At 46.3% G+C, this 27,709-nt stretch overlaps 1 protein-coding gene across 14 annotated transcripts in view; it reads right to left on the reverse strand.

Annotated features, from left to right (window-relative positions):
• Positions 1-27,709, reverse strand: part of msi2b (musashi RNA-binding protein 2b) — a 639,735-nt gene that overhangs the window by 14,853 nt on the left and 597,173 nt on the right. For 4 of the 14 annotated variants that reach the window (XM_072243487.1, XM_072243481.1, XM_072243485.1 and 1 more), the window contains 2 exons: positions 7,737-7,945; positions 57-138 (listed from right to left, as the gene is read on the reverse strand). In XM_072243487.1, the coding sequence (XP_072099588.1) occupies positions 97-138; positions 7,737-7,945 (251 nt within the window). In that variant the 3' untranslated portion in view covers positions 57-96. Of the gene's footprint in view, positions 1-56; positions 139-7,736; positions 7,946-10,282; positions 10,355-16,298; positions 16,422-27,709 lie in introns of those variants that run through there. The other 10 variants (XM_072243482.1, XM_072243476.1, XM_072243472.1 and 7 more) reach the window with 7 other exon arrangements.

A 27,709-nucleotide genomic window follows, 5' to 3' on the forward strand; every position in this document is an offset into this window, starting at 1 on the left:
GCTGTCTCAGGAAAAGCAAAGGGAGGGAATGGGATGGAATATATAACATTTAATACCTCAAACCTGAGATGGCAACCAACCAACACCTGTCTGCTTTCAATGGTATCCGTTTGTAAATGCAGTCGCAATCAATGGCCCCTAAAATTGTACAGTTATTAAGTCTGTCAGTGCTTAATACATATTCATAAACAAGGACACATTTCTCTCTCTTCTCAAAACAAAAACTTGCAAAAAAATACTGATATGAATGAAGACTTAAGCTACAGGACATGACTGGGCATTGGATCGAGTATCATTATTGAGTCCCACTAACTATCACCCTCAAAGTATTGGTGAGGAATGGGAAAACCTTCACAAAAAGGGTTGGTAGACACCAAAGATCCAATCGTTGCTCAATAATAGAAATGGTTATTACATTCCCCTTTACTTCAATCACCTTCCTCCAATACAGCCACCTCTTTGGCTGAGGTAGGAGAAGAACTGGAATTTTAAACTGTACCCTAAACCAGTTTATTACCTTGGTAACAGGTAAGTAATACTTTTAGCCCGCTATGTTCACTATAAGCATGTAATCTACAGAAAATGGAGCTGCATTTTCTACACATTCTCACTTTAATCAAGGTGATTAGCAATTCCAAATGTCTGTGTAATTCCAGAAGGTACTTATTTTTAAGAAATAAATGTGTATTTAAAAGTTCTACCTTTGCAGATGTGCTCAGCACACTGCGATAAGGATTAACACCTCTGTACATTGGGGAGCTGCACTACTCTGTGCGAGACACCCGAATCCTTGTACTGTATCTTGGGGACGCGAACCTCAGATTTTAGCTTCAGAAACAACATGATACTGGGATCCTGATTCTCCCTACACTGGAGCTTGAACTGGTTTGTTTTAGAAAGATGAACCCCTAACAAAGATAAACACCAGGATATGGGGGACAGGAACTCTTATACACGAGGAGATGAACCCTGTTTCATTAATACTGGAACCCCTGTCTGTAGGAGGATTGAACCCCTGTTTATGTTAGACTGGAACTCCTGTCTATGGGACAATTGATCCCAGTTTATTTCAGAGTGGAACCCCTATATATTTAAGACTGGAATTCCTGTCTGTTAGGAGACTGAACCCCTGTAAAAGGGGGACCTGAACAAATATTATGGGCATGAACCCTGTACAAAGTGCCAGAACCCCTTTAGGTTACAGGCCTGAATCCCAATGTACTGAAACTTTGTGTTTTAAAGACGGATAATATTACCAGCTTGAGTCCTGTGTAATAGGGATCTGTATTCTGTACTTTAAGGACCTCAACTTCAACATATCAGGGACATGTATTTCTGTATTTATGGGAACGGAGTGGTAAATAGGGACTTAAAACCCTCGACAATGGGGACTGAACCCAGCTTTATTATAGACCTAAACCCCTGTATATTATGGACCGGAACTCCTGTATATTAGGGACCTGAACCCCTGTATATTATGGACCTGAACCCCTGTATATTATGGACCAGAACTCCTGTATATTACGGACCTGAACCCCTGTATATTAGGGACCTGAACCCATGTATATTATGGACTGGAACCCCTGAATATTATAGACCTGAACTCCTGTATATTAGGGACCTGAACCCCTGTATATTATGGATTGGAACCCCTGTATATTATAGACCTGAACCCCTGTATATTAGGGACTTAAACTCCTGTGTATTATGGACTGGAACTCCTGTATATTATGGACCTCAACCCCTGTGTATTAGGGACCTAAACCTCTGTGTATTATGGACCTGAGCCCCTGTGTATTAGGGACCTGAGCCCCTGTATATTAGGGACCTGAGCCCCTGTATATTAGGGACCTGAGCCCCTGTGTATTAGGGACCTGAACCCCTGTATATTAGGGACCTAAACCCCTGTATATTATGGACCTGAGTCCCTGTGTATTAGGGACCTGAGCCCCTGTGTATTAGGGACCTGAACCCCTGTGTATTAGGGACCTGAACCCCTGTATATCATGGACCTGAAGCCCTGCGCACGAGGACCCGGATTCCCTATATACTGGAGCTGAACTCCTGTATTGTAGGTTCGAGGCCCTATGCCTATACTTAAGGAATTATCTTGGCAACATTAACACACAGTACTGAGATGAAGCTGCCAGCTACCCTGGAGACATGGCACTGGAGCTCCGGTCTCCCAACATTCTCTACTTTGAATCGACCATTTCTTCAGTGCATTACACTTTGGAGAGGCTGTCAATCCTGTCTGGCCTGATAATTTCTCCCAAAGGGCAAGCAGCCCCACCAAAGTCCTCCTGGCTTTGACCTGGGCTCGATCAGCCTTCACCTTCATTTGGCTGACAGTCCGTGGGCTTTCTGTAGTCAGCTGACAAAGATGGGGAATGCGTACTCCTGCCTCTCTTTCCATTCCAATTCTCACTGTCCGCCCACCAGTGGGGGTCCTAGGGAGTGCCCACATCTGGGAACCTCTGCTCAAAGTCTGTGGCAACTGCCATCTCAGTGATCGAGCCATTGTGCCCGGTACATCATCGACAGAACAAGGAAGCGGGGAGGCTGGCCATCAATGGGCTGGACTCCCCAAATGAATCATCAGTAAGCTGCAACTGTCCCAGTGGCTTGAAACTTGGAAGGGCCTTCGAAACCTTTGCAGTGGAAATAGAAGCTGCACTAGTAAGTGCAGATGAAGGGTCATGACTAGAAACATTGACTCTCTATTTCCTTCCTGCCTAACTATTGAGTTCTTCCACCATCTTGTGAGGAGAGCACCAGAAGGTTCAGGAGACATTTGATGCTCTAGTCATGAAGTTGTGAGGGGTTGGCTCCCTGGGGCACATAGGGAATCAATTAATGGGAAGGGTCGGTGAAGAGGAAGGTTGTGGTTGTGGAGATTATTTCTCTGAAGATAAAAAGTTTGAAGATTGGATGGCTGTGTCCTCTCACAGGACACCCGCACCAAATCCCGCCCCTCTTCTGTCAGGGAGGTGACTAAACCTAGGAAATAAATTACCTCGCCAAGGGACAGCACGGAATGTCTCACAGGGCTGTGGCCCCATGACGCTCTGGTTTGCTGGACCTACGCAAAGGAACCCCCTCATCAGGATTGACAGCCTCTCCTCATGACTACTATTGGTTCATGCCAACACATCTAATATCAGAGCATAGCATCTTAACACAAACACGTACAATTAAGAGGCGGGTTTCAATTCCAAAGCTACAGCATTTCATGTTATTGGTCTATATTGGCTGGATTGAAACTGAGTAGAACAAACCCGTTTGCTCTGGAGTTTGGTAAGAAAATAAAGAGAAGACCTCATCAGAATATATTGAATTCTGAGGTGCCAGGGTCTACAGAGTCAGGTGCTGAGAGACTCCTTCCTCAGGTTAGAGAGTCTAGAACTGGGAGGCACAGACAGGGTAAAGGTCTGCCTGTTTAGGCCTGAGATAAGGCAAATGTCCTTCATTCAGATGGCTGTGAAAATTAGGAATTCTCTCCATGGGGTGCTTTGGATGCCCAGCTGTTGTGTGTAGCCGAGACGTAGATGGCGTGATATTCGGAGGCTGGAGTGCGGAGGGTGGGGAATTGTGGGGACGAGAGGGGAAATTGGGTTGAGGCAGAAACTGGAATGGCAGAGCAGACTCACTAGCTGGCTCCTGCTCCTGTCCTCTAATATCGAAAACAGGACGCAGTTCCTAGTAGAATGGATCCCAAGACTTACTGCAACCTCTCAGGAGACCTCTCTGTAAGCCTTGTGGATAAATGGTATATGGAATTTGATGCTGGCAAGTGTGAGGTGTTGCACTTTGAAGGGTAGGTCTTACACAGTGAACGGCAAGGCACTGAGCTGTGCGTGGTAGACCAAACGGATCTTGAAACACACATTCATAATTCCTTGAAAGTGGCACCACAGGTACTTAGGGTTGTAAAGAGAGCCTTTGCAACATTGGTCTTCATAAATCAAAGTACTGAGTACTGGAGTTGGGATGACATGTTGAAATTGTATAAAATGTTGGTGAGGCTGAACTTGGAGTGTTTTGTCACCTACCTACAGGTAAGGTATCAATATGCTTGGAAGAGTGTGGAGAACATTTGCAAGGATCTTGCTGGGACTTGAGGTCTTGAGAAAGGTTGAAAAGGTTAGGGTATTATTCCCTGGAGCGCAGGAGAATGAAGGGAAGATCTTATAGAGATATACAAAACCATGAGGGGTATAGATACGGTGAATACGTGCAGGTTTTCTCCCCCTCAGGTTGGGTGAGACTAGAACCAGAAGTCACAGATTTAGGGTGAAAGGTGAAATATTTAAGGCGAATCTGAGGGGGAGCTTTAGAGGGTGGTGTCACTGTGGAATGAACAGCCAGCAGCAGTGGTGAATGTGGGTCTAGCTGAAAGATTTGGTTAGGTACTTGGATGGGAGGGGTATGGTGGGCTATGGTCCGGGTGCAGATTGATGGGAATAGGCAAAATACCGTGCCTGCATGGACTAGGTAGGTCGAAGGCCTGAGTCTGAGCTGTAGTGCTCTTTATGTTTGCTGAGGGATGGAGTCAGAGGAGGAAACGGGGCTCGAACCTGTGGGGGGAAAGGTGGGTCAAGGGCAGGTTGAACAGGGCACTGGTTGGGGTGTTTACTGTTGAAGTAGATAAAAGCAATCGAAGCGGAGACCCTCTGCTGCGGCAAACTGCAAAGTCTGACCAATCATCACAGTAAAGGAGGTTGTTTGGATAGGCCTGGGCTGGGGGAGGCTAGAACTAGAGGTCAGGGGTTTAGGGTGGAAGGTGAAATATTTACGGGGAATCTGAGGGGGAACTTCAGAGGGTGATGCAAGTGTGGAAAGAGCGGGCAGTGGATATGGGAGATGCAGGTTCAATTGTAACAAATAAGGGGCAAGTCCTCCCCGCTGAGGAGTCAGACTCAGCAAACACCTCCATCTCCAAGGAAGTTAATATGGGTTATGTAACTGGGGTGGGTGTGTTGGGGGGGGGGTTAAATCCAGTAGGAAAGTTCAGGCGGGATTGGGAATAAAAGATCACAGCCTCCACAGACCAACGCAAACACTGTCCACTAGGATTATCAGTAAGGCAATCGTTCAGCCACACATGCTGCACACAGTATAAGGTCATCCATTAAAACAAGCCTTAAGGAAAACGCAACAAAAGCATTTCTGTCGCTTTGCCAATTCAAATCGCATTGACAAAATCATATCGTGACTTGATCCGAAACATAACCAATCTGCTTTGGTGTTATTTTTGAGATCTGAGGTGATATATGTATTTAATTTCTTAATGAAAAAGCACATACACCAGTTTGACCTTTATTCTTAATTGTAAATGTGGTGTGCACGTAAACTAGGTCCCCTTCACATGATTAGAAGGTTCAGACAGCTCAAAGCAGGGGTCTAACAGTGCTGCCTGTTACAGCAGCCCTGGTTAGTTATTGTTCTGTGTAATGTTCGATGCCTCTGTCTTTATAACATTGTGCAATGTCCAACAATCCACTATTGTACATAGTATAAAGCTTAATATTCCCCTCTTGTGTCCTATGCAACATATAATGTTGTGCATTATGCTCTTCCTTCTTCCATGTCATTTGTCACATTTAATATTCTTTCTTGTGTTATATATAATGTTTAACATTTCCCTTCTTGTGATATACATCAAGTTTAATAATCCTCCTCACATGATGTTTGCGACATTTAAAACTCCCCATTTCTTGGTAAGTGTAATGTTTAACATTCATTCTCTTATGTTGTGAAAAATACTTATATTCCCCCTCCGTATTGTGAAAAAGGTTTAATATTCTCCCTCACATGTTGTGTATATTTAATATTCCCCTTTCCAAGTTGTGTGCAGTTTCATGTTTCTCCTTTTATGATGCTCAGAACCTTTTTATATACCCCCTTTTGTGTTGTGAAAAATATTTAATATTCTCCTCACATTTTACATATTCTTGAGTTTGGAGTTCAATTCCAGCTCCGTTCTGTAAGAAGTCTTTGCACGTCTTCCCTGTGGAATGCATGGGTTTTCGCCGGGTGCTCTGGCTTCCTCCCACAGTCCGAAGACGTAGCAGTTAGGTTAATAGGTCACTGTAAATTGTGCTGTGATTAGGTTAGGGTTAATCGGGGGTTTCTGGGGCAATGTGGCTCGAAGGGCTGGAAGGGCCTACTTTGCAATGTATCACTAAATAATTTCTTAAAACATTTAGTATTCCCTCTTTCATGTTGTGTAAAACATTTAATTTTCTCCCTCTCCTGTTGTACATAATGGTTCATATTTTCCCACTCACATTGCTCAGAATATTTAATATCCTCCCTCACATGTAGTGTGTAACATTTAATGTTCCCCTTCTCATGTTGTGTGTAACATTTAATGTTCCCTCTCTCATGTTGTGTGTAACATTTAATTTTCCCCCTTTCATGTTGTGTGTAACATTTAATGTTCCCCCTTTCCTGTTGTGTGTGACATTTAATGTTCCCTCTCTCATGTTGTGTGTAACATTAAATATTCCCCCTCACATGTTGTGTGTAACATTTAATATTCCCCCTCTCATGTTGTGTGAAACATTCAGCAATCCCCCGTTCATGCTGGGTGTAACATATAATTTTCCTTGTCCTGTTGCTGGCTCACATACCAAATTTCTCATGTGCAACATCCTACTTCGAGGCTGAGATTCAGGCTTAATTTTTCAGACAGAAATATTTTTGTTTCCCTTTCTTTAAGCAATGCTAACCATGCATTTAATTAAAAATAAACTGCAAGGTAAACAACAAACATTCAGTATTAATTGTTAGAGTTACTGAACCTTCTGGAGTGTGACATTGTGATTCATCCACATGGGATGTGTGCCCTAACTGTACCTCGTAGACTTTCTGTTATATACCTGTACAGGACGCCTGTGCCTTGGATATGAAAATTATTACCGTTACATGGCTTAACAGCTAAAGGACAAAACGTACGTAATGGAACTTATAAAATCCACACACACTGAAAATATATCTCTCACACTTTTTCTCAAAATATTTCCCTCCCCCCAAAAAAATCCCATTCAAATCAACAATTACATTGTTAAACTAACAAAAAGAAAGTGAAAATACAACAACATAGCTGCTCAGGAGACACAGATAACACACTCCAGATGTAAGTCCCCATGACCTCTGACCCTGCCTTGCATCCAGAATGGGGGATGTAGTGTTCATTCCTAAGGACATCCCCAAGGTGGGCTGTGGAGCTCTGCCGATCGGCTTTTGGAGAGGGAGGAATAATTTGCGAAGGGATAGAACCTTCTGAGCTCAGTAAGGTGGCCCTCGATAAAAGCCACAGAAGATGTTCATACGAATCTCATTCACCAAACATACAGGCATTTTCCTCTGATTAATTGACTTTCGCTAAATTGCCACTTCTCTTTTTGGAGAAGAGTAAATCGTCTTTCTCTTTGGCCTGGTTCTTAAACTCACACCAGACACGGTTACCAAGCACGTTAAGACGTACACGTAGGTGTACGTCGGTTGGTTTCAAAGAGCCATGCAGCCGATGAAAGGAAGGCATCAGTTTTGGTCAGAGGTCATGGTTGTAATCGTCTCATTTAGTCTAAGGCATTACAGTTTAGTTTCAGACCAAGTGCTTGTATTAGGCAAGAATGGATGGAGCAGGGGTTGGGGGGAGGGGAGGAGGCAGAGGGGGTGGGGGTTTGTGATGGGAGTGGAGGGTGGGGGTGAAACAAAAGCTCACTTACCCCGATGCTGTGTCCAAAACCGGAGCCAGGCTGGGGGCTGGTGGCGCTTATGTAGTTACCAACACCAGAGTCTTGACTGGCCGTGCCATAGATCTCAGCCACTGGGCCAGGGCTGTTGGCTCCAGGGAATCCACCATGCCGGGCAGGGTTGGTGCCTACTGGGGAAGCAGGGGCGCCATAATTCGGCTGAGCACTGTAGCTATTCAGGACTGGTGTGCAGAGAATAAATTGGGAGATGAGGCTCGGGCCTGGCATGCACAAGGTAAAAAAGCCAAATACTACAACAGGCTAAGGCGCAATTGTCTAACACTCAATCCAAGGCCATGCGATAAGACAGCAGCAGTACTTACGAGAGTCAGCCCATCACTACGGCTAAGAAGCTCAGAAGACCCCACCCCACGCACCCCTCCACCCCCACCAGCCCTCCTCAGAAGCAGTCACCCGACACAGACACTGCTGTGTCCGCCCTCCATCACTACAGGTCTGATGCTCATGCAGAGGGAACAGTCCGTCGACCAGGCCGTGATGAGCCAGCATTCACATCTCATGCAAATCTACAAAGGAGCTAGTGTTCTACCACACAGCGGGTTAATAAATGGCAGCTACGGTGAACAGGGTCTAGAGGCGGCGGCTCGGGGACAGGGTTTGCAGGCAGTCGGGCTGGTTTGCGTGAGGGCTGGGCTCACTTAATCGTCCCCTCCCTTCCACCCACAGCTCCTCCGTCCTCTCCGGGACAGTAAGCAGGGAAAGAGATTTAGTTTCCTGTGGCTAGCCAGAGGGGCGTATGTGGGGAGAGAATGTCACCAAGAAAAAAAGAGAGATAGAGACAGATAGAGAGAGAGAAAGAGAGAGAGAGAGAGGAGAGAGGAGAGACAGAGAGAGAGAGAGAGAGAGAGAGAGAGGAGAGAGATAGAGGGAGAATGGAAAGATGGGGAGAGATGGAGAGAAGGAGAGTGAAAGGGGGAGAGGGAGGTGGGGACAGAGGGGTGGGAGAGGGTCGGGGAGAGAGAGAGAATGGAAAGATGGATAAAGAGAGAGGAAAAGATGGAGAGGTGGAGAGAAGGAGAGGGAGAGAGAGGGAGAGAGGGAGGTGGGGGGAGAGAGAGAGAAAGAGCAAGAAGGTGAGGAAGACAGAGATCATCCCAAAGTAGGAGATAAACAGCTGTGGTAATGGGGTGGCAGACACTACGGTGAACTGAGAGCCCGGTTAACAACCCCACACCCACCAAAACCTGACTGGCTCTCCTTTAAAACAGAGCTACGTAGGACAGATATCGGACCTAGTGTAGAGGGGCTGAGCGGGGGCTTTGCTCACCCCCACTGAGTCTCACACAGCCACGAGAGTGGGAAGCTCAAAAGTCTTCAGAAAACACTTGCAGCAGGTCCCAACGTCTCTGTTACTTGGTGGCAAATGGGTCCTGCTTTGCCAACCAAGCAACCCAACTCTGGACATTTCAATGAGGAGCCAGCTCCTCCTTCAAAAACCCATCGACACATCTTCTCTCCTCCTTGTCCGGTGAGACGCGCTGGTGGAGGAGAAGATGGCGAGGGGTTACATCTCAGCATTCTCACTGAAGGAGCTCACATTGGGTGGAGGAAACATGCACAGCTGGTGGACCACCATGGCCCTCAGGAACCCAAACCTCCTCCGGGGCCAAGTACTTAACATCAAAGTTTGAAACGTTCGATCTCGAACCAAGTTTAGCCCAGCCAAACCTGTTTGTTTGCCACTTCCTGCTGGGTCTTTACAGTTAAAAAAGTTACCATGACAACTATGAGGAAAGTAACCTAACCTTTTTAGCGCTGGAGGGACGGGAAGGATGAAAGGTGAAGATCAAAAATCAGAGCTGAGAAGTTAACCAGTCCACATGGGGACACCTCAACCTTTGCTCCCTCTCAAATGGCCAGAATACTGTTCAGTGCAGACTATCAAGATCGAGAGAGACAAACTCAACTCTACCATTTCCTCACACCCCACCTCCCCACGGGATGACCTCTGTCCTCCGCTGACCCTAAACCAGTCCACGTGCTGGCTAGAATCCACAAATCCACCAGTGCCCCCTGACGTTGACGATGTCATTGCCGAAAGGAACGAGTATTCTGCAGTCTCCATTTTCCCTTCCTCCTGGTAATCCCAGAGCAATCAGAAAGTAGCAGGTAATGGATGAGCCCAAATTCTGGTTAGGCTTGGCACCGAGTCTCCTCTCCATTTCCCGATGGCAGCAATAGCCCCCTACCCATCCCAGCCCAGACCATTCTCCCCCCCCCCCACCACCCCAGCTCCATGTGGGGCACTGCTCACCGAAATCAAGCTCCACATCAGATTACAGTGAAACCTGTTTTAAACGGTCACCTTCGGGGGGGGGGGTGGGCTTGGACCAAGTGGGTAGTTGATGAGGGTGCTTGGAGGTGTCCCAGATGGGAATGTTGGGAGGTAGGGGAGGGTAATTAAGGAGACGCCCTACTTCACCAACTCCTGTCCCCCCAGGGTGGTCATCCTAACCGGGTGAGTTAATCTCTAAGAACGCAGGATCCAATTTACTTACTTTGCTTACCTGTCATTTTTACCAGAGGTTGGGGCCACGCTAGCAGCTGGTTGTTTAATCCAGGTGTGGACCCTATTTAATTAAATTAGAAATCTGTTGGTTCGGAGAAGAGCTAGCTGCAGCAGACAGGTGACTTGAATCAAGGTGACCATTAGGACAGGTTTGACTGTACCACCGTCACACGAATCTCCCCATTTTACCCCCTCAACCCCCACCAACTCACAATAAATTGCTTGACACTCCACATTTTTTTTAAAATCCAAAAAGCCTTTGCCAGCTTGCTGAAAACCCCAGGAATGATCTTGCTGCTTTACGCCGAGCATGATGTCACTACTCCACAGCTGTTTCCTAGGAAACGCAAGCATCTGAAGGGGGAAGGCCCTCGTTTGTGGCTATTCAGCAAATTGGAGCTGGTCCCGTTCCTCCACAATGTCCCCATTCTCCCAACTAACCAACAAGATGACAAACCTCATTAGAAATAGCCAGTGATGTTATTGTTCTTTGCCAGTAGGGATGACAGAGAAAGTCATCTCAACTTTTCCTGCCCTATCCACTCTGCGTCATGCCAGGCTCTTGCCAGGAAACCCAGTTGCCTCTGAGGCATATTAAGTTTCCCTCAACTTCTTGGTGAAGCTTGAAGGTTCCAGCTCCCCCCTGAGACAGGCACATCACTCTTGGACACAGGGAACAGACTAGAGCATAAATCTGTGGGCCTCTTCTTACCCAGGGACAATCCTTCCGTCATAGAATCACAGAGTTATACAACTTGAAAACAGGCCTTCCGGCCCGACTTGTCTGTGGTAACCAAGAAGCCCATCTACACTAATCCCATTTAGATCATAAGGCATAAGAACAGAATAAGGCCACTCAGCCTATCGGCTCTGCTCCACCATTCCATCATGGCTGATTTATTATCCCTGTCAACGCCATTCTCCTGCCTTCTCCCCGTAACCTTTGACACTCTTACTAATCAAGAGCCTATCAACCTTTGTTTTAAGTATACCCAATGACCAGGCCTCCACAGCCACCCGTGGCAATGAATTCCACAGATACATCACCCTCTGGCTACAGAAGTTCCACCTCATCTCTGCTCCAAAGGAATGTCCTTCTCTTCCAGGGGTTCCCAACCTTTTTTATTCCAATGGACCAATATCATTAGTAAATACCAATTCAGTAAATATATTTAAGACAAGGTTGGATAGATTTTTTGCATCGTAGGGGAATTAAGGGTTATGGGCAAAAGGCAGGTAGGTGGAGATGAGTCCATGGCCAGATCAGCCATGATCTTATTGAATGGCAGCGCAGGCTCGATGGGGCAGATGGCCAACTCCTCCTCCTATTTCTTATGTTCATTAGCAAGGGATCCGGGTTGGGAACCCCTGTTTATTCTGAGGCTGTGCCCGCTGGTCCTAGACTCCCACCACTATAGGAAACAACATTTGCCAGCATTTGGACCATTTCCCCCTTACACATTTTTTATCCATCACCCGTCCAAGTTCCTTTCAAAACAATGGAATCGTACGTGCCTCAGGCAGCTGTCTAGCAACTGGTTCTGCAGTGTGCAATAGGTCACTGCAGTGGTGCCAGAGGAGATGCAGAATATTGACTGCACTGGGAGTAGGGAGAGAGCCCTAGTTATGCAAAGTTCAATTTATTAACAGAGTACATACACGTCACCACATACAACCCTGAGATTCTTTTTCCTGCGGGCACACTTAGCAAATCCCTAGAACAGTAACTGTAAACAGGATCAATGAACAACAGGCTGTGTAAATGCAGATGTAAATAAACAGCAATAAATAACGAGCATGAAATAACAAGATAATGAGTCCTTAAAGTGAGACCATCGGTTGTGTGAACACCTGAAACAGAATGAGTGTAGTCATCCCCTTTTGTTTAAGAGCCTGATGGTTGAGGGGTAGTAACTGTTCTTGGACCTGGTGGTGTGAGTCCTGAGGTTCTCGTACCTTCTACCTGATGGTAACAGCGAGAAGACAGCATGGCCTGGGTGGCGAGGATCTCTGATAATGCTTTCCTATGACAGCGCTTCACGTAGATGTGCTCAATGGTTGGGAGGGTTTTACCTGTGATGTACTGGGCTGAATCCACTACCTTTTGTCGGGTTTTCCACTCAAAGGCATTGGTGTTCCCACACCAGGCTGTAATGCAGCCAGTCGGCACACCTCCCACCACATCCATAGAGGTTTGCCAAGGTTTTTGATGACATGCCAAAGCTCTGCAGACCCGTGAAAAAGTACAGGCATTGTCGTGCTGCTTCTGCAATTATATTTATATGACGGGTCCAGGGCGGGTCCTCTGAGATAGTGACACTCAGGAATCTCAGTTACTGACCTTCTCCACTTCTGTTCCTCTGATGAGTATTGACATTGAGTGAGAGGTTGTTGTTATTACACCAGCGGTCCCCAACCACCGGGCCGCGGACCGGTGCCGGGCCACAGAGCATTTACTACCGGGCCGCGGGGAAACGATATGATTTGGCAATATGAGTCAGCTGCACCTTTCCTCATTCCCTGTCACACCTATTGTGGAGCTTGAACACACATGAGGTCATTAACAGCACGTCATCCATGTCAGCGCGGCAAGATCAACTCCTCGAGCTTGCAAATGACAGCGGGCTGAGAAGTATGTTTGACATAGCATCTCTGCCAGCAATCTGGATCAAAGTCAAAGCTAAATATCCTGAGATAGCCACGAAAGAACTGAAAACGTTGCTTCCATTTCCAACATATCTCTGCAATGAATGCGATGAAAACTAAATAGACTGGACATAAGGAACCTCCTTCGAGTATCGCTGTCTCCCTTCACCCCTTGATAGGACCGTCTTGTTGCAGGGAAACAAGCCCAGGGCTCCCACTGATTCAGCGATACTGGTGTGTTGCAATGATTTTATTCCTTATGGGGAAAATATGTGCTGTGTGTTTAATATCCAAACGTAACTTAAAATGTTATGATGCTATTGACTGATAGTGACTTATATAACCATATAACAATTACAGCACGGAAATAGGCCATCTCGGCCCTTCTAGTCCGTGCCAAAAGCTACTCTCACCTAGTCCCACCGACCTGCACTCAGCCCATACCCCTCCATTCCTTTCCTGTCCATATACCTATCCAATTTTTCTTTAAATAATATCGAACCTGCCTCTACCACTTCTACTGGAAGTTCTTTCAACACCTCAAGCTCCCCGTCCTCCCCGATGATTGACTTATCACTATATTCATGCGAGGAAAATATGCGCTGTGTGTTTATTATTAAATTCGTTAGATAAACCCTTTTAGAAACGAAATTGAGTGTATTAGCCCCTTATTACCAATATTCCGGTCGTGATGAACACCCCCCCGAACAGAATCGCCAAAAACGCTTTGCAGAAAATAATATCGGCAGGTACATGCATGCACAGGTCACGCATGTGCACTGGTGCCCGCGCAAGGCTTCATGGTCATTGTAGTCTTTCTTTGACTGCTACTCTTGTCCGTTGGCAACCCTACCCCCCGGGTCGGCCGGTCCGCAAGAATATTGTCAATATGAAACTGGTCTGCAGCGCAAAAAAGGTTGGGGACCCCTGTGTTACACCACTCGGCCAAATGTTCAGTCTCCCTCCTGTATGCTGATTCACCGCCACACTTGATACAGCCCACAACAGTGGTGTCATCAGCAAACTTGTATATGGTGTTGGAGCTGTACTTAGCCTCACAGTCACAGGTGTAAAGTGAGTAGAGCAGGGGGGCTAAGTACACATCCCCGTGGTGCTCCTGTGTGGATGGAGATTGCGGAGGAGATAGTTTTACCGATCCAAACTAACTGGGGTCTACAAGTGAAGAAATCCAGGATCCAATTACACTAGGAGGTATTGAAGCCCAGGCCTTGAAGTTTACTGATTAGCTTTGAGGGGATGATAGTATTAAACGCTGAGCTATAATCAATAAAGAGCATCCTGATGTTTGCACCTTTGCTGTCCAGATATTCCAGGGTTGTGTGAAGAGCCAGTGAGATGGCATCTACTGTAGACCTGCTGTTTCGGTAGGTGAATTGGAGCAGATCCAAGTCACTACTCAGACAGGAGCTGATGTGCTTCAACATCAGCCTCTCAATACACTTCATCACTGTGGGTGCAAGTGTCACTGGCCAATAGTCATGAGGCCGGTTACCTCGCTCTTCTTGGGCACCAGTATGCTTGAAGCAGGTGGGTACCACACACTGCTGGAGCGAGAGGTTGAAAATATACACCAGTTGGTCAGCTTAGGTCTTCAGTACTTGGCCAGGTAGTCTGTCTGGACTGGATGCTTTCCTTGGATCCACTCTCTTGAAGGCAGTCTGCGAGTCATTTTCAGGTCCTGAGACCAAAGGATCATCGGGAGACATGGGTGTGCGCGTTTGACATGACAGTAAGTGTTCAGATTCATTACCCTACATGGAGATCAGCTACAGGCTGCCCCCCTCGCCGTTAATGAGTGCATTCTGTTTTTATAGACACCTATAAGTCAACTTTTCCAAATGTGCGTAAAAATCGCTCAATACAGTAACCCTACCTCCACAGTACTGTAATGAATGGCATTAAAAGGAAAGTAAGCCTGAATAAGAGAGAAATATTGCTAAAAGTGTGAAGAGAGAGAGGAAAATGGTTCTGCCGTCCATGGTATTGACTGTTTATATGTACTTTGGGCTTTTGAATTTAATCATATGAAGGGAGTTTTGTGTCCAAACTCTGGCATCCGTAGTCCCAGGGCAGTCTAAAGTTGCATCATTGGCCTCTAACCCTTGTATATAAAATAGGGTGTCATGTGGGCAGTGGGAAAATTGCCCATCGTGTTTCATGATCTTGTCATTGGCGATTCAGTGTCACTTGACCCTGCCCATGCCTTCATAAACCTGGTCCAACACTACTTGCCTTTATTGACCGTAAGCCCATAAGACATAGGAGCAGAATTAGGCCATTTGGTCCATCGACTCTGCTCCGCCATTCAATCATGGCTGATCCTTTTTACCCTCCACTTTTCCCCTCCTCAGCACCACTCTCCCTGGCCTTTTCCCCATAACTTTTGTTGCTGTATCCAATCAAGAACCTATTAAACTCTGCCTTAAATACACCCAACAACCTCCACAGTTGCCTGTGGTAACAAATTCCACAAATTCACCACCCTCTGGCTAAAGAAATTTCTCCACATCTCTTTTTAAATGGACGCCCCTCTATCCTGAGGCTGTGCCGTCTTGTCCTAGACTCCCCCACCATGGGAAACATCCTTTCCACATCTACTCTGTCTAGGCCTTTCAACATTCAGGAGGTTTCAATGAGATCCCCCTTCATCCTTCTAAAATTCAGTGAGTACAGACCCAGAGCCATCAAACATTCTTCGTATGATAACCCTTTCATTCCCAGAACCATCCTTGTGAACCTCCTCTGAACCCTCTCCAAGGCCAGGTGGACATCATTGGCACTACCAGCATTTCTTGCTCCTCCCTGATTGCCTCTGAACTGCAGTGGGAAGTTAAGAATTGGTAGCCGTGGGTTTAGATACAGGCCAGGTCAGATCAGAGGGGTAGATTTCCTTCCCTGAAGGGTGGCACCATAGCACAGCGGCTGCTGTAACGCTTTATGACGCAGGCGATCAGGGTTCAATTCCCACCCCTGTCTGTACGGAGTTTGCAACTTCTTCCTGCATGACCGCGTGGGCTTCCTCTGGGTGCTCTGGTTTCCTCCCAAAGACCTACAGGTTAGGGTTAGTGAGTTGTGGGTACGCTATGTTGGTGCCAGAAGTGTGGCAACACCCGTGGGCTGCCCCCAGAACATCTTCGGATGGCATTGTCTGTTGACATAAACTTCGCATTGATGTACATGTGACAAATAAAGCTAATCTTTTATCTTTAGTTAGTGAAGAACAGTAACATTTATAACAATCTGGGAGTTCCATGTTCATGTTTACTGAGAGCACAAGAACACAGGGGAAAGAGACATTGCTTGGACGCTCCCACCGTCCCCCACCACTCCAAACCTATCCCAGCCTTCAAAAGGATCATGGCTGATCTGCACCAGGCCTCAAATCTTCTGTGCCAGTTCCCTTTGATTTGTGGACCTTTCAAAAACTTATCTTCTTCCTGTGATCTCACCTCCACAATTGCCTGGATTAGAGAATGCCAGAGATGTAACACCCTTAGTATAACTTCTTAAAAAATAAGTTAAACCAACATATTTATTTCAGTTCAAATTCCCCAACTGCCATAGTGGGATTCAAAATAGAGTGTGACACGTTAGTGCAATGCTTTACAGCCCCAGCGATCGGGATTCAATTCTTGCTGTTGTCTGTAAGGAGTTTTATCTTCTCCCCGTGGCTGTGTGGGTTTCCTCTGGGTACTCTGATTCCCACATCCCAGAGATGTACGGGTTAGTGGGCTGCGGATCTGCTATGTAGGCACCAGATGCATACCAACACTCACAGGCTGCCCACATCAAAGACTGTGCTGGCCATTGACCCAAACAGCGCGTATCACCGTGCGTCTGGGTCCTTTGATGAACATGTGACAAATAAGGCTAATCTCTGAATGCTTAATATCATTAGAGAGGTGGTTTTGACTACTGATCTCGATTACTGCAGCATCATACTCCTGAGTTTGTCCTATTAGATTAATAAATGACAATGTGTCATTATGATGGAGTTTTGGGCAGGTGGGGGAGAACGTGGATATCTCTTTATAACTTCATGTAACCGAGCAGCAATAGCTCGGAGCAGGAACTACAGCCAGTCATTAATCATGGGATCAAATGGTATTAGTTGACCATCTGTTGCGTTATCCCCTTCCTAGTCACACTAGGGTAAGGAGCAACCATACTGGGATGGTCAGCCCAATATCATTCAATATGCTGGGTCAGATCACACTTACGCTGTGCCTTTAGTTTGTTCTCTGCAGCCACACTGACCACTTGCGCCCCCTTGGGTCAAGTGAAGCTGGAGGCTGATCTGTGGGCGGCAACTACGCCTCACGTGACACAGATCCTGAGGCCCGACCATGAACGTTTTACAAGCCTGCTGTCGAACCGTTCAACTACTTCAAAATATCTCTGACAATCAGAACTATTTACAAGTCTTTTTAAATGAAGAAAATTTAAATTACTTTTATAAAATAGTAATTATTTATAAGCATACTTAACTGATATAAACTAAAAAACAGTAAAGTATTTAACTTCTTTATTTATTTAGAGATACAGCACAGTAACAGGCCCTTCTAGCCCAATGCATCTACACTGCCTAATTACACCCATGTGACCAAGTAGCCTACTAACCCGTATGTCTTTGGACTGTGGAAGGAAACTGGAGCACCCAGAGGAAACCCACTTGGTTACAGGGAGAACGTACAAACTCCTTACAGACAGCAGAGAATTGAATCTGGATCAATGTCACTGTAATAGCATTAAGCTAACCATTTCACTGCCATGTCATCTATTAAATTTATAGAAATAAATACATTTATTAAAATAAATTTAAATATACAGTGCCAATAAAAAGTATTCATCCACACCCCCCGCCCCACCCTGGAAGTTTTCATGTTTTATTGTTTTGCAACATTGAATCACTGTGGATTTAATTTGGCTTTTTTGACCCTGATCAACAGAAAAAGACACTCACATTAAAGTGAAAACAGATCTCTGCAAATATAAAACACAAAATAATTGATTGCATAAGCATTCACTCCCCTTTATTATGACACATCAAAATATCACTGGTGGAGCCAGTTGGTTTTAGAAGTCACATAATTAATTAAGTGGAGATCTGTTTTTGGAGACCTGTGTGCAGTCAAGGTGTTTCAATTGATTGTAGCAAAAATACACCTGTATCTGGAAGGTCCAACTGCTAGTGAGTCAGTATCCTGGCAAAAACTACACCATGAAGACAAAAGAATGCTCTAAGCAACTCTGTGTAAAGGCTACTGAAAAGCACAAGTCAGGAGATGGACACAAGAAAATTTCCAAGTCACTGAATATCTCTTGGAGTACAGCTAAGTTAATCATCAAGAAGTGGAAAGAATATGGCACAGCTGTAAATCTGCCCAGAGCAGGTTGCCCTCAAAATCTTAGTGACTGTGCAAGAAGGGGACTAGTAAGGGAAACTACCAAGAGACCTATGACAACTCTGGAGGAGTTACAAGCTTCAGTGGCTGAGATGGGAGAAACTGCGCATACAATTGTTGTCCGGGTGCTTCACCAGTCACAGCTTTATGGGAGAGTGGCAAAGAGAAAGCCACTGTTGAAAAAAACTCACATGAAATCTCAGCTAGAGTTTGCCAGAAGGTATGTGGGAGACCCTGAAATCAGTTGGAAGAAGGCTCTATGGTCTGATGAAACCAAAACTGAGTTTTTTGGTCATCAGACTAAATGTTATGTTTGCAAAGTCGATGATCTGGAGTGACCAAGTCAGAGACCAAACCTCAATCCAGTTGAGAATTTGGGGCAGGACTTGTAAAGAGCTGTTCACTCACGATCTCCATGCAATCTGACAGAGCTTCAGCAGTTTTGTAAGGAAGAATGGGGAAAAATTGCAGTGTCCAGATGTGCAGAGCTGAGAGAGACCCAACCACACAGACCCAAGGCTATAATTGGTGCCAAAGGTGCAACTACTAAATACTGACTTGTAGGGGGTGAATACTTATGCAATCAATTATTTTGCATTTTATATTGGTAATTAATTTAGATCATTTTGGAGAGATCTGTTTTCACTTTGGCATGAAAGAGTCTTTTTCTGTTGATCAGTGTTAAAAAAGCCAAATTAAATCCACTGTGATTCAATGGTATAAAACAATAAAACATAAAAACTTTCTAGAGGGGGGTGAATAATTTCTTATAGGCACTGGGTACACAAATAAACCATTCACTTTTTCAGTTCAAATTGAATAATGGTATTGAGTTGCCCCTTTCAAAGGAATGAGGCATACCTCAAAGCACTAGTTAAGCGGCTGATACAAGGTGTACGCAAAAGGACAGCACTGGAAAGGGTGAGAAGTTTCAAGTTTCTATGTGTCAACATCTCAGAAGTTCTATCCTGGGTTCAATATATTGATGCATTTAAGATAAAGGCACACCAGTGGCTGTATTTCAGTAGGAGTTTGAGGGATTTTGGTATGTCAACAAAGACTCCAGAGGAAATTTCCTCTCAACTCTACAAGAGTGGTTGACTCTATTTGAGGACTGGGCCCACTAGCTGCAGCTCAGCAGATCTCGATGACCCAGCCAGGGGACAACATCCTGATGCATCCACCCTGCCAAGCTGCAAAAGAATGATGACCAGAGACCGCAGCTTGCAATGCGTCAAAATGTTCCAACACTGGCTTGCTAAATGAATTTTGATGCACCAAAGAAAGCATCCTCTCCTCCCCTCCATGGACTCTATCGATACTTCTTGCTGCCTCAGCAGTGCAGCCTGTATAATCAAAGAGCCCCACCCCAGACAGTCTCTCTTCTCCCCTCTCCCATCAGGCAGAAGATACAAAAGCCTGAAAGACAGGCTCAGGGGCAGCTTCTACCCTGCTGTGAGACTCCTGAATGGTTCACTAGAAAGATGCATTACAGCTCGGTGTGGCAAATACTCTGCATGTAACTGCAAGGAATTGCAGAGAGATGTGAAAACAGCTCAGCATGTCACAGAAACCAGCCTCCCCTCCATGGACTGTCTATACTTCTCTCTCACCTCAGTAAAGCAGCCAGCATATTCAAAGACCCCACCCATCCCGGATATGCTCCCTTCTCCCCTTTCCCATCGGCGGAAGATACAAAAGCCTGAAGGCACGTACCACCAGGCTCGGGCCAGCTTCTACCCTGCTGTTGTAGGATTATTGACCGGTTCCCTAGTGCAATAAAAATGGACCCTTGCCCTCACAATGTACCTCGTTACGACCTTGTGCCTTTTATCTACTTTTTCCGTCGCTGTTACACTTTATTCTGCATCGTTATTGCTTTACCTTGTTCTACCTCAATGCACGGTTGATTTATAGATTTAGAGACACGGCACAGTGACCGGCCCTCCCAGCCCAACGCACCTGCACCGCCCATTACACCCGTCTGACCAATTAACCTACTGACCTGTACGCTTTTGGACTGTGGGAGGAAACCAGAGCGCCCGGAGAGATCAGACGTGTTCGTGGGGGGAACAAACAAACTCCTCACTGATAGGGGCGGGAATTGAACCCGCATCACTGGGGCTGTGCAATAATTTGCCCTAAATGAACAGTATACAAGACAGGGTTTTCACTGTACCTCGGTACACATGACAATAAAACCAATTCCTTTCTCAATGGGTGTTTCGGTGAAATTACCACACCTTCTTCCAAACTTCAGACGGCATAGGCCCAGTAACTCTGCTCCCTACTTCCATTATTTAAGGAGTACAATGTGTAAATGGCTTCCTTAGCTTTTATCTGATTCATAAACACTTTTAAAGGTGATTAACATAATTTGCATCGTGAGCATTGCTACTGCAGCAATTGCCGCCCTGTTAAACCTCCAAGCTGAAGGGAGATGTGCCTGTGTAGATTCATTACACACAGAGAGGTGTCTGATTAAATCTCAAAAGCCAGGCCCAGCAGTTGTAATAGATGCATATAATTAAATTCCACCCTTAAATGCCTTCATGGATATTAATAAGGAGGCAGAAGTCATTAAAGAGGCAGAAATTTTCATCGTTAACCTGTTTTTAAAGCACATTTGGTTGTTGGGACCTTATCTGTATTTTATGAGAGCTAGTTCGTTGTTGCCCAGTAAGAATAAAAACTATTTTATTGAACTCCCTCTGGTAACACTGCTTTCTCCCATGGTCCACTACCCTTCCTATCAGACTCCTTCTTCTTCAGCCCTCTGCCTTGTCCACCTATCACCTTCCAACTTCTTACTTCATCTCCCCTCTCCTACCCACCTACCTTTTCCCTCAACTGGCTTCATCTATCACCTGCCAGCTCGTACTCCTTTTCCCTCCTCCCCGCCTTCTTATTCTGTCATCTTCCCCCTTCCTTTCCACAGATGCTGCCTGACCTGCTGAGTTCCTCCAGCATTTTGTGTGTGTAACTATTTTATTCGCCTGGTCTTTCTATTGTCTCAGGGAGTCATAAAATCTCAGAACAGAAACAGGCCCTACCGTCCATCCAGTCCATGCTGAACAATTTATCTGCTTAGGTCCAGACCGTAGCCTTTTATACCCTTCCCATCCATGTACCTATCAGAATTTCTGTTAAACGTTGAACTCTAACCTGCATCCACCACTTCTGCTGTCTGATTTAATTTTATTTTAATTTACTGTCTTGTGACAATACCAGCATTTATTGTCACTCCCTCTTTGCCCCTGAACAGATGGGGCAAGAGTCAACCACACTGGCAGGCCTACACCCACAGGGCAAATGAGGCAAGTAGGACAGACTTCCTTCCCTGAAGTGCATTGGTGAGCCAGATGTGCTCTATTACAGTGACAAAGGACATCTGTGGATGTCAGGCCGTCCCAGGTTGCTGGGTCCTGGGAACGGATGTGCATGCAAACAGGAGGCGTGAGGGCCGGTGAGTCAGCAAGGCCCAAGTTCAAGCCTGGAGTCCTGTCATTGGCTTGACCAGGAGTCAATCCTGAAGATCAAAGCTCAAAATTCAATCAGGTGTCCGGGCGTCAAAGCCTGGAAACGGGGGCTGGAGAACTGTTCGTGTATGTGGGTGAGTGGGAGGGAGGAACGGGGCTTGTCTTTCTGTTGTTGTGTTCTGTGTTGCTCTGCGGAGCATTGTGGCAGGCTTTGTTGGTGCTGGAATGTTTGGTGACACTAGTGTGCTGCTCCCAGCACATCCTTAGGTTGTGTTGGTTGTTAATGCAAATGACGCCTTTCTCTGTGTGTTTTCATGTGATAAATAATCTGAACCTGTATCTGACAGGTTCATAGTCACTGTTACAGATATTAATTTAAAAACTCCTCATTTATTTAATCACTTTAATTAAAATTTCCTAGTTGCTGTGATGGGATTTGAACCTGTGTATCCGGATCAATGATCAGAACTCTGATTGCTACTCCAGAGACTTAACCACTGTGCTATCATATTTCCCACAGATGGAGGGTTGGAAGGTTGTAGCTTTGTAGAGATATAGAAAGTGGTTCCAGAAACTGCAGGTGAATACAGCCCAGTCCATCACAGGCAAAGCCCTCTCCACTATTCAGCATATCCACAAAGAGCAGCCACAAGAACCCAGCGTCCATCATCAAGGACCCCACCATCCAGGCCATGCTCTCCTCTTAATGCTGCCATCAGGAAGGATGTACAGAATGCCAGGCCCCACACCACCAGGTTCAGGAACAGTTATTAACCTTCAACCATCGAGCTTCCGAACCAGTGTGGATAACTTCACTCGCCCCAACACTGAACTGATTCCACAACCTATAGACTCACTTTTAAGGACTCTACGACTTGTGTTCTCAGGATTAGTTAGTTACTTTTTTTTTGCACCGTTTGTCTTTGTCCATATCGGTTGTTTGTCAGTCTTTGTGTGCAGTATTTCATTGATCCTATTGTATTTCTTTGTCCTACTGTGAATGCCCACAAGAAAATGAATCTCAGAGTAGGAAATGGTGACGTGAACATTGATAATAAATTTACTTTTAAGTTTGAACTTTTTTGATCATGAAACAATTAACTTTTCCTGAATAAAGCATTCAGGGACCATTCTGTGGTCTGGTCAGTCAATAGCAGGTGGCGTACCATTCAATGGTTGACAGTATAAAGTCAATTATACACCATAAAAAATCAAATTAATCAGAAAATTAGGTTAATTTAAAGAGCAGAGTGAGCAAATAGATGGTGTATAGGATGTGGCATGGATAAAGTCGTTAATGAAATTCTTTTTCTCATATCGAGCGGCATTCAACGTCGCACTGCCTGTGACTGACCGGTCTCTTGACTGGTCAAGGCAAGAAAGGACCTGGGAGGAGGACAGGAAGGGACACGGGGAGAAAGCAGGAGATTGGGGCTAAGAGGAAAATTGGATCAGCCATGATGAAATGGCAGAGACTCGATGGGCCAAACGGCCTAATCCTGCTCCCCTATCTTTTGGTCTTACGGTCTCCCTCTCGCTGCTGCCAGCAAAGGGCGCTGGAGCCTCGGGTCTTGTGCTGCAAGGTTTGATCGCCTCAGCGGCTCATGGACGTGGACTCACTTTCGGATGGGGCTTGACATTGAGTGACCTGAGTGCTGAATCTGTTTCACTATTGGTGTGATTTGATCGAGGAGCTTCGGCTCAGAACTGGATCTGCGGCTGTGGCCTGCAGCCATCGACGCAAGCGCTGAACTGAGTGGCCCATAGGCTCCTGGACCAGCTTCACTTGCTTCAGCGGCTCATGGCTGTGGAAATCACTTCTGGGGACTCGGCGATTTGATGTTTAATGTTCTGCGTTTTACTTGCTTCCTTTTTGTTCCTTGTGTGATTTGCTCTTTTCTCGCATGTTTGACCGTCTTGTTGTGTGGGTGTTTAACAGGTTCTATGGTGTTTCTTTGCTTTGTGGTCGCCTGTAAGAAGACGAATCTGAAGGTTGTACACTGTCCAGTACTTTGATAATAAATGTACTTTGGACTTTGAGAACAAGAAGGCGTAACTTTAAGGTGAGAGGAAGGGGTTTTAAAGGTAAGTTTTTTTTTAAACACAGGGAGTGGGTGATATCGGAAACGTGCTTCCAGAGGGGATTGTGAAATCAGATACACTGAGGTGTTTAGACAAGACACTTCAGTAGGGCGAGGTACAGGTGGATACGGTCCTAACGTGGGCAAATGGGATTGATGTAGAGGGGCGTAAGGGTCGATATGGGGTGATGGGCTGAAGAGCCTATTTGTGTGCTGTACAGATCTATGACTGTGACATACAGCAGCTTCTCTTAATAAAGATTGATTCTCCAGAAGCTGACAGAGAGCGCGGGCTAATTCTGTGCAGGAAATGAATCTCGTGGCCACCAGGTTTGGAGAGTGAGGGGACTACTTTTCACTTTCAGCGATGCAGCACAGAGTAGGCCGTTTGAGCCCTTTGAGCCACAACGCCCCAGCAACCCCACTACCCCGATTAACCCCAACTTAATCACAGGGCAATTACCAATTAATCTATCCTGTACGTCATTGGGCTGTGGGAGGAAACCAGAGCACCCGGGGAAAACGCACGCACCCAAGGGGAGGACGTACAGAGACCCCTCACAGAACAGTGCCGGATACGAACTCAGAACTCCAGAATGCTATGACTGTAATAGCGCTGTGCTAACCGCAATGCTGCCATGGCACCCGATCACCTCTGCGCTGGCTGGCCCACACCATTATCAGCACATACTGTTGCTGAGGAATGCAGAACACCTCCATTAGTAAGGAAAACCTGTCTGCCCTTGCCCAATTCTCTCACCTTCCTGTGTCTTCAGGCCCAGTATTGTGATTGATTGTTAATTGTTCCTCTGAATGGAAAGAAGTTACAGGAGCCTCAGGAACAGTTATTACCCCTCAACCATCAGACTCTTGAACCAAAGGGGATAACTTCACTCAACTTCACTTGCCCCATCACTGACATATTCCCACAACCTGTGGACTCACGTTCAAGGACTCTTCATCTCACGCTCTTGATATTTATCGCTTATTTACTCATTGCTATTATTTCTTTCTTTTTGTATTTGCACAGTTTGCTGTCTTTTGGGTTGAATGCCCAAGCTGGTGTGATCTTTCACTGATTCTATTATGACTTTTATTCTATTATGGATCAATTGAGTATGCCCGTAAGGAAACGAATGTCAGGGTTGTATATGGCGACAATATGTAATTTGATAATAATTTGAACTTTGAATGGGCAGCCACTCAGTTCTGGTCTAATAATATTTCTGGTCTAATAAGAGATGGACAATATCTGTTGGCACTGCTGAAGCACTGTGAATGAATCAAATGCTGGGCCTTCACATCGTGTATGAGCAGACATCAGTTCCTGCTGGAAACCCAGGACTTCTCCGTGGAGTTACAGAACTGTTCGCTTTTCTCTGGTCAAATCTCACCTTCTGGTGTTGTCATAAATAGCGGGATATACTGAGCACCACTTAATATAATGAGATGAGCAGGGTTTCTGACTGATCTGGTGAGTGGTTTCAGGACACCAATATGACTAGGATGCTCAATTTTATGGGGATACCCAGAGTGCCCAGAAAACCCATTGTAACCGCGACACCCAATGCAGCTACAGTGACCAGTGTGACTCAGACATTTAATACGATCAAGACAGCTCATACAGTTAGGGTGTAAATATGATTAATGGAACCAATGAGATTAGGAGACCACTGTGAGTATGACAGGAACATCCAATACTAAGTACTGGGTTGGAGATCTGTCAGTGTGCGTGAGGGGACGAGAAAGAGGCTTGTTTTGCTATTGTTGTCTTGTTTTGTTCTGTCATTGTGCTGATCTGCTGAATATTGTGGGCATGTTATATTGGTGTTGGAATGTGTGGCAAGGCAATACCTATGGGCTGCTCCCAGCACATCCTTGGGTGGGTTAGTTGTTAATGCAAACAATGTTTTCACTGTATGTTTTGATGTATATTTGATAAATAAACCCGAATCTGATCTGAATCAATATGTCTAAGGCACCAAAGGTGACAAGGACACTCGTGTGACTGGGGCACTCAAAATGAATTGAAAGCCAAATGTAACCAGGACACCCAACATATAATTTATTAATGAGTAAGTGGTCTTGGGAAGCCAGTGACTATTCCCTACTGCTGCTTGGGAGCCAGTGACTGTATTCCCTACTGCTGGTTTGGGAGCCAGTGACTGTATTCCCTACTGCTGGTTTGGGAGCCAGTGACTGTTCCCTACTGCTGGTTTGGGAGCCAGTGACTGTTCCCTATTGCTGCTTGGGAGCCAGTGACTATTCCCTACTGCTGGTTTGGGAGCCAGTGACTGTATTCCCTATTGCTGCTTGGGAGCCAGTGACTGTATTCCCTACTGAGGGCTTGGGAGCCAGTGACTGTTCCCTACTGAGGGTTTGGGAGCCAGTGACTGTATTCCCTACTGCTGGCTTGGGAGCCAGTGACTGTTCCCTACTGCTGCTTGGGAGCCAGTGACTGTATTCCCTACTGCTGGTTTGGGAGCCAGTGACTGCATTCCCTACTGCTGGTTTGGGAGCCAGTGACTGTTCCCTACTGAGGGCTTGGGAGCCAGTGACTGTTCCCTACTGCTGGTTTGGGAGCCAGTGACTGTTCCCTACTGCTGGTTTGGGAGCCAGTGACTGTATTCCCTACTGCTGGTTTGGGAGCCAGTGACTATTCCCTACTGCTGGTTTGGGAGCCAGTGACTGTATTCCCTACTGCTGGTTTGGGAGCCAGTGACTGTTCCCTACTGAGGGCTTGGGAGCCAGTGACTGTTCCCTACTGAGGGCTTGGGAGCCAGTGACTGTTCCCTACTGCTGCTTGGGAGCCAGTGACTGTATTCCCTACTGAGGGTTTGGGAGCCAGTGACTGTTCCCTACTGAGGGTTTGGGAGCCAGTGACTGTTCCCTACTGCTGGCTTGGGAGCCAGTGACTATTCCCTACTGCTGGTTTGGGAGCCAGTGACTGTATTCCCTACTGCTGGTTTGGGAGCCAGTGACTGTTCCCTACTGAGGGCTTGGGAGCCAGTGACTGTTCCCTACTGAGGGCTTGGGAGCCAGTGACTGTTCCCTACTGCTGCTTGGGAGCCAGTGACTGTATTCCCTACTGAGGGCTTGGGAGCCAGTGACTGTTCCCTACTGAGGGTTTGGGAGCCAGTGACTGTTCCCTACTGCTGGCTTGGGAGCCAGTGACTATTCCCTACTGCTGGTTTGGGAGCCAGTGACTGTTCCCTACTGAGGGCTTGGGAGCCAGTGACTGTTCCCTACTGAGGGTTTGGGAGCCAGTGACTGTTCCCTACTGCTGGCTTGGGAGCCAGTGACTATTCCCTACTGCTGGTTTGGGAGCCAGTGACTGTATTCCCTACTGCTGGTTTGGGAGCCAGTGACTGTATTCCCTACTGCTGGTTTGGGAGCCAGTGACTGTTCCCTACTGAGGGCTTGGGAGCCAGTGACTGTTCCCTACTGCTGCTTGGGAGCCAGTGACTGTATTCCCTACTGAGGGCTTGAGCCAGTGACTGTTCCCTACTGCTGCTTGGGAGCCAGTGACTATTCCCTACTGCTGGTTTGGGAGCCAGTGACTGTTCCCTACTGCTGGCTTGGGAGCCAGTGACTGTTCCCTACTGCTGGCTTGGGAGCCAGTGACTGTCCCCTACTGCTGGCTTGGGAGCCAGTGACTGTTCCCTACTGCTGGCTTGGGAGCCAGTGACTGTTCCCTACTGCTGGCTTTACTTCTGGCAAGGATTGATCAGCAGTCAGGCTCTACCCAGGACATTCTCTCGTTACTCCCCTCCCACTGGGCAAC

Source organism: Mobula birostris, chromosome 25 (assembly GCF_030028105.1).
Source record: "Mobula birostris isolate sMobBir1 chromosome 25, sMobBir1.hap1, whole genome shotgun sequence".
NCBI lineage: Eukaryota > Metazoa > Chordata > Chondrichthyes > Myliobatiformes > Myliobatidae > Mobula > Mobula birostris.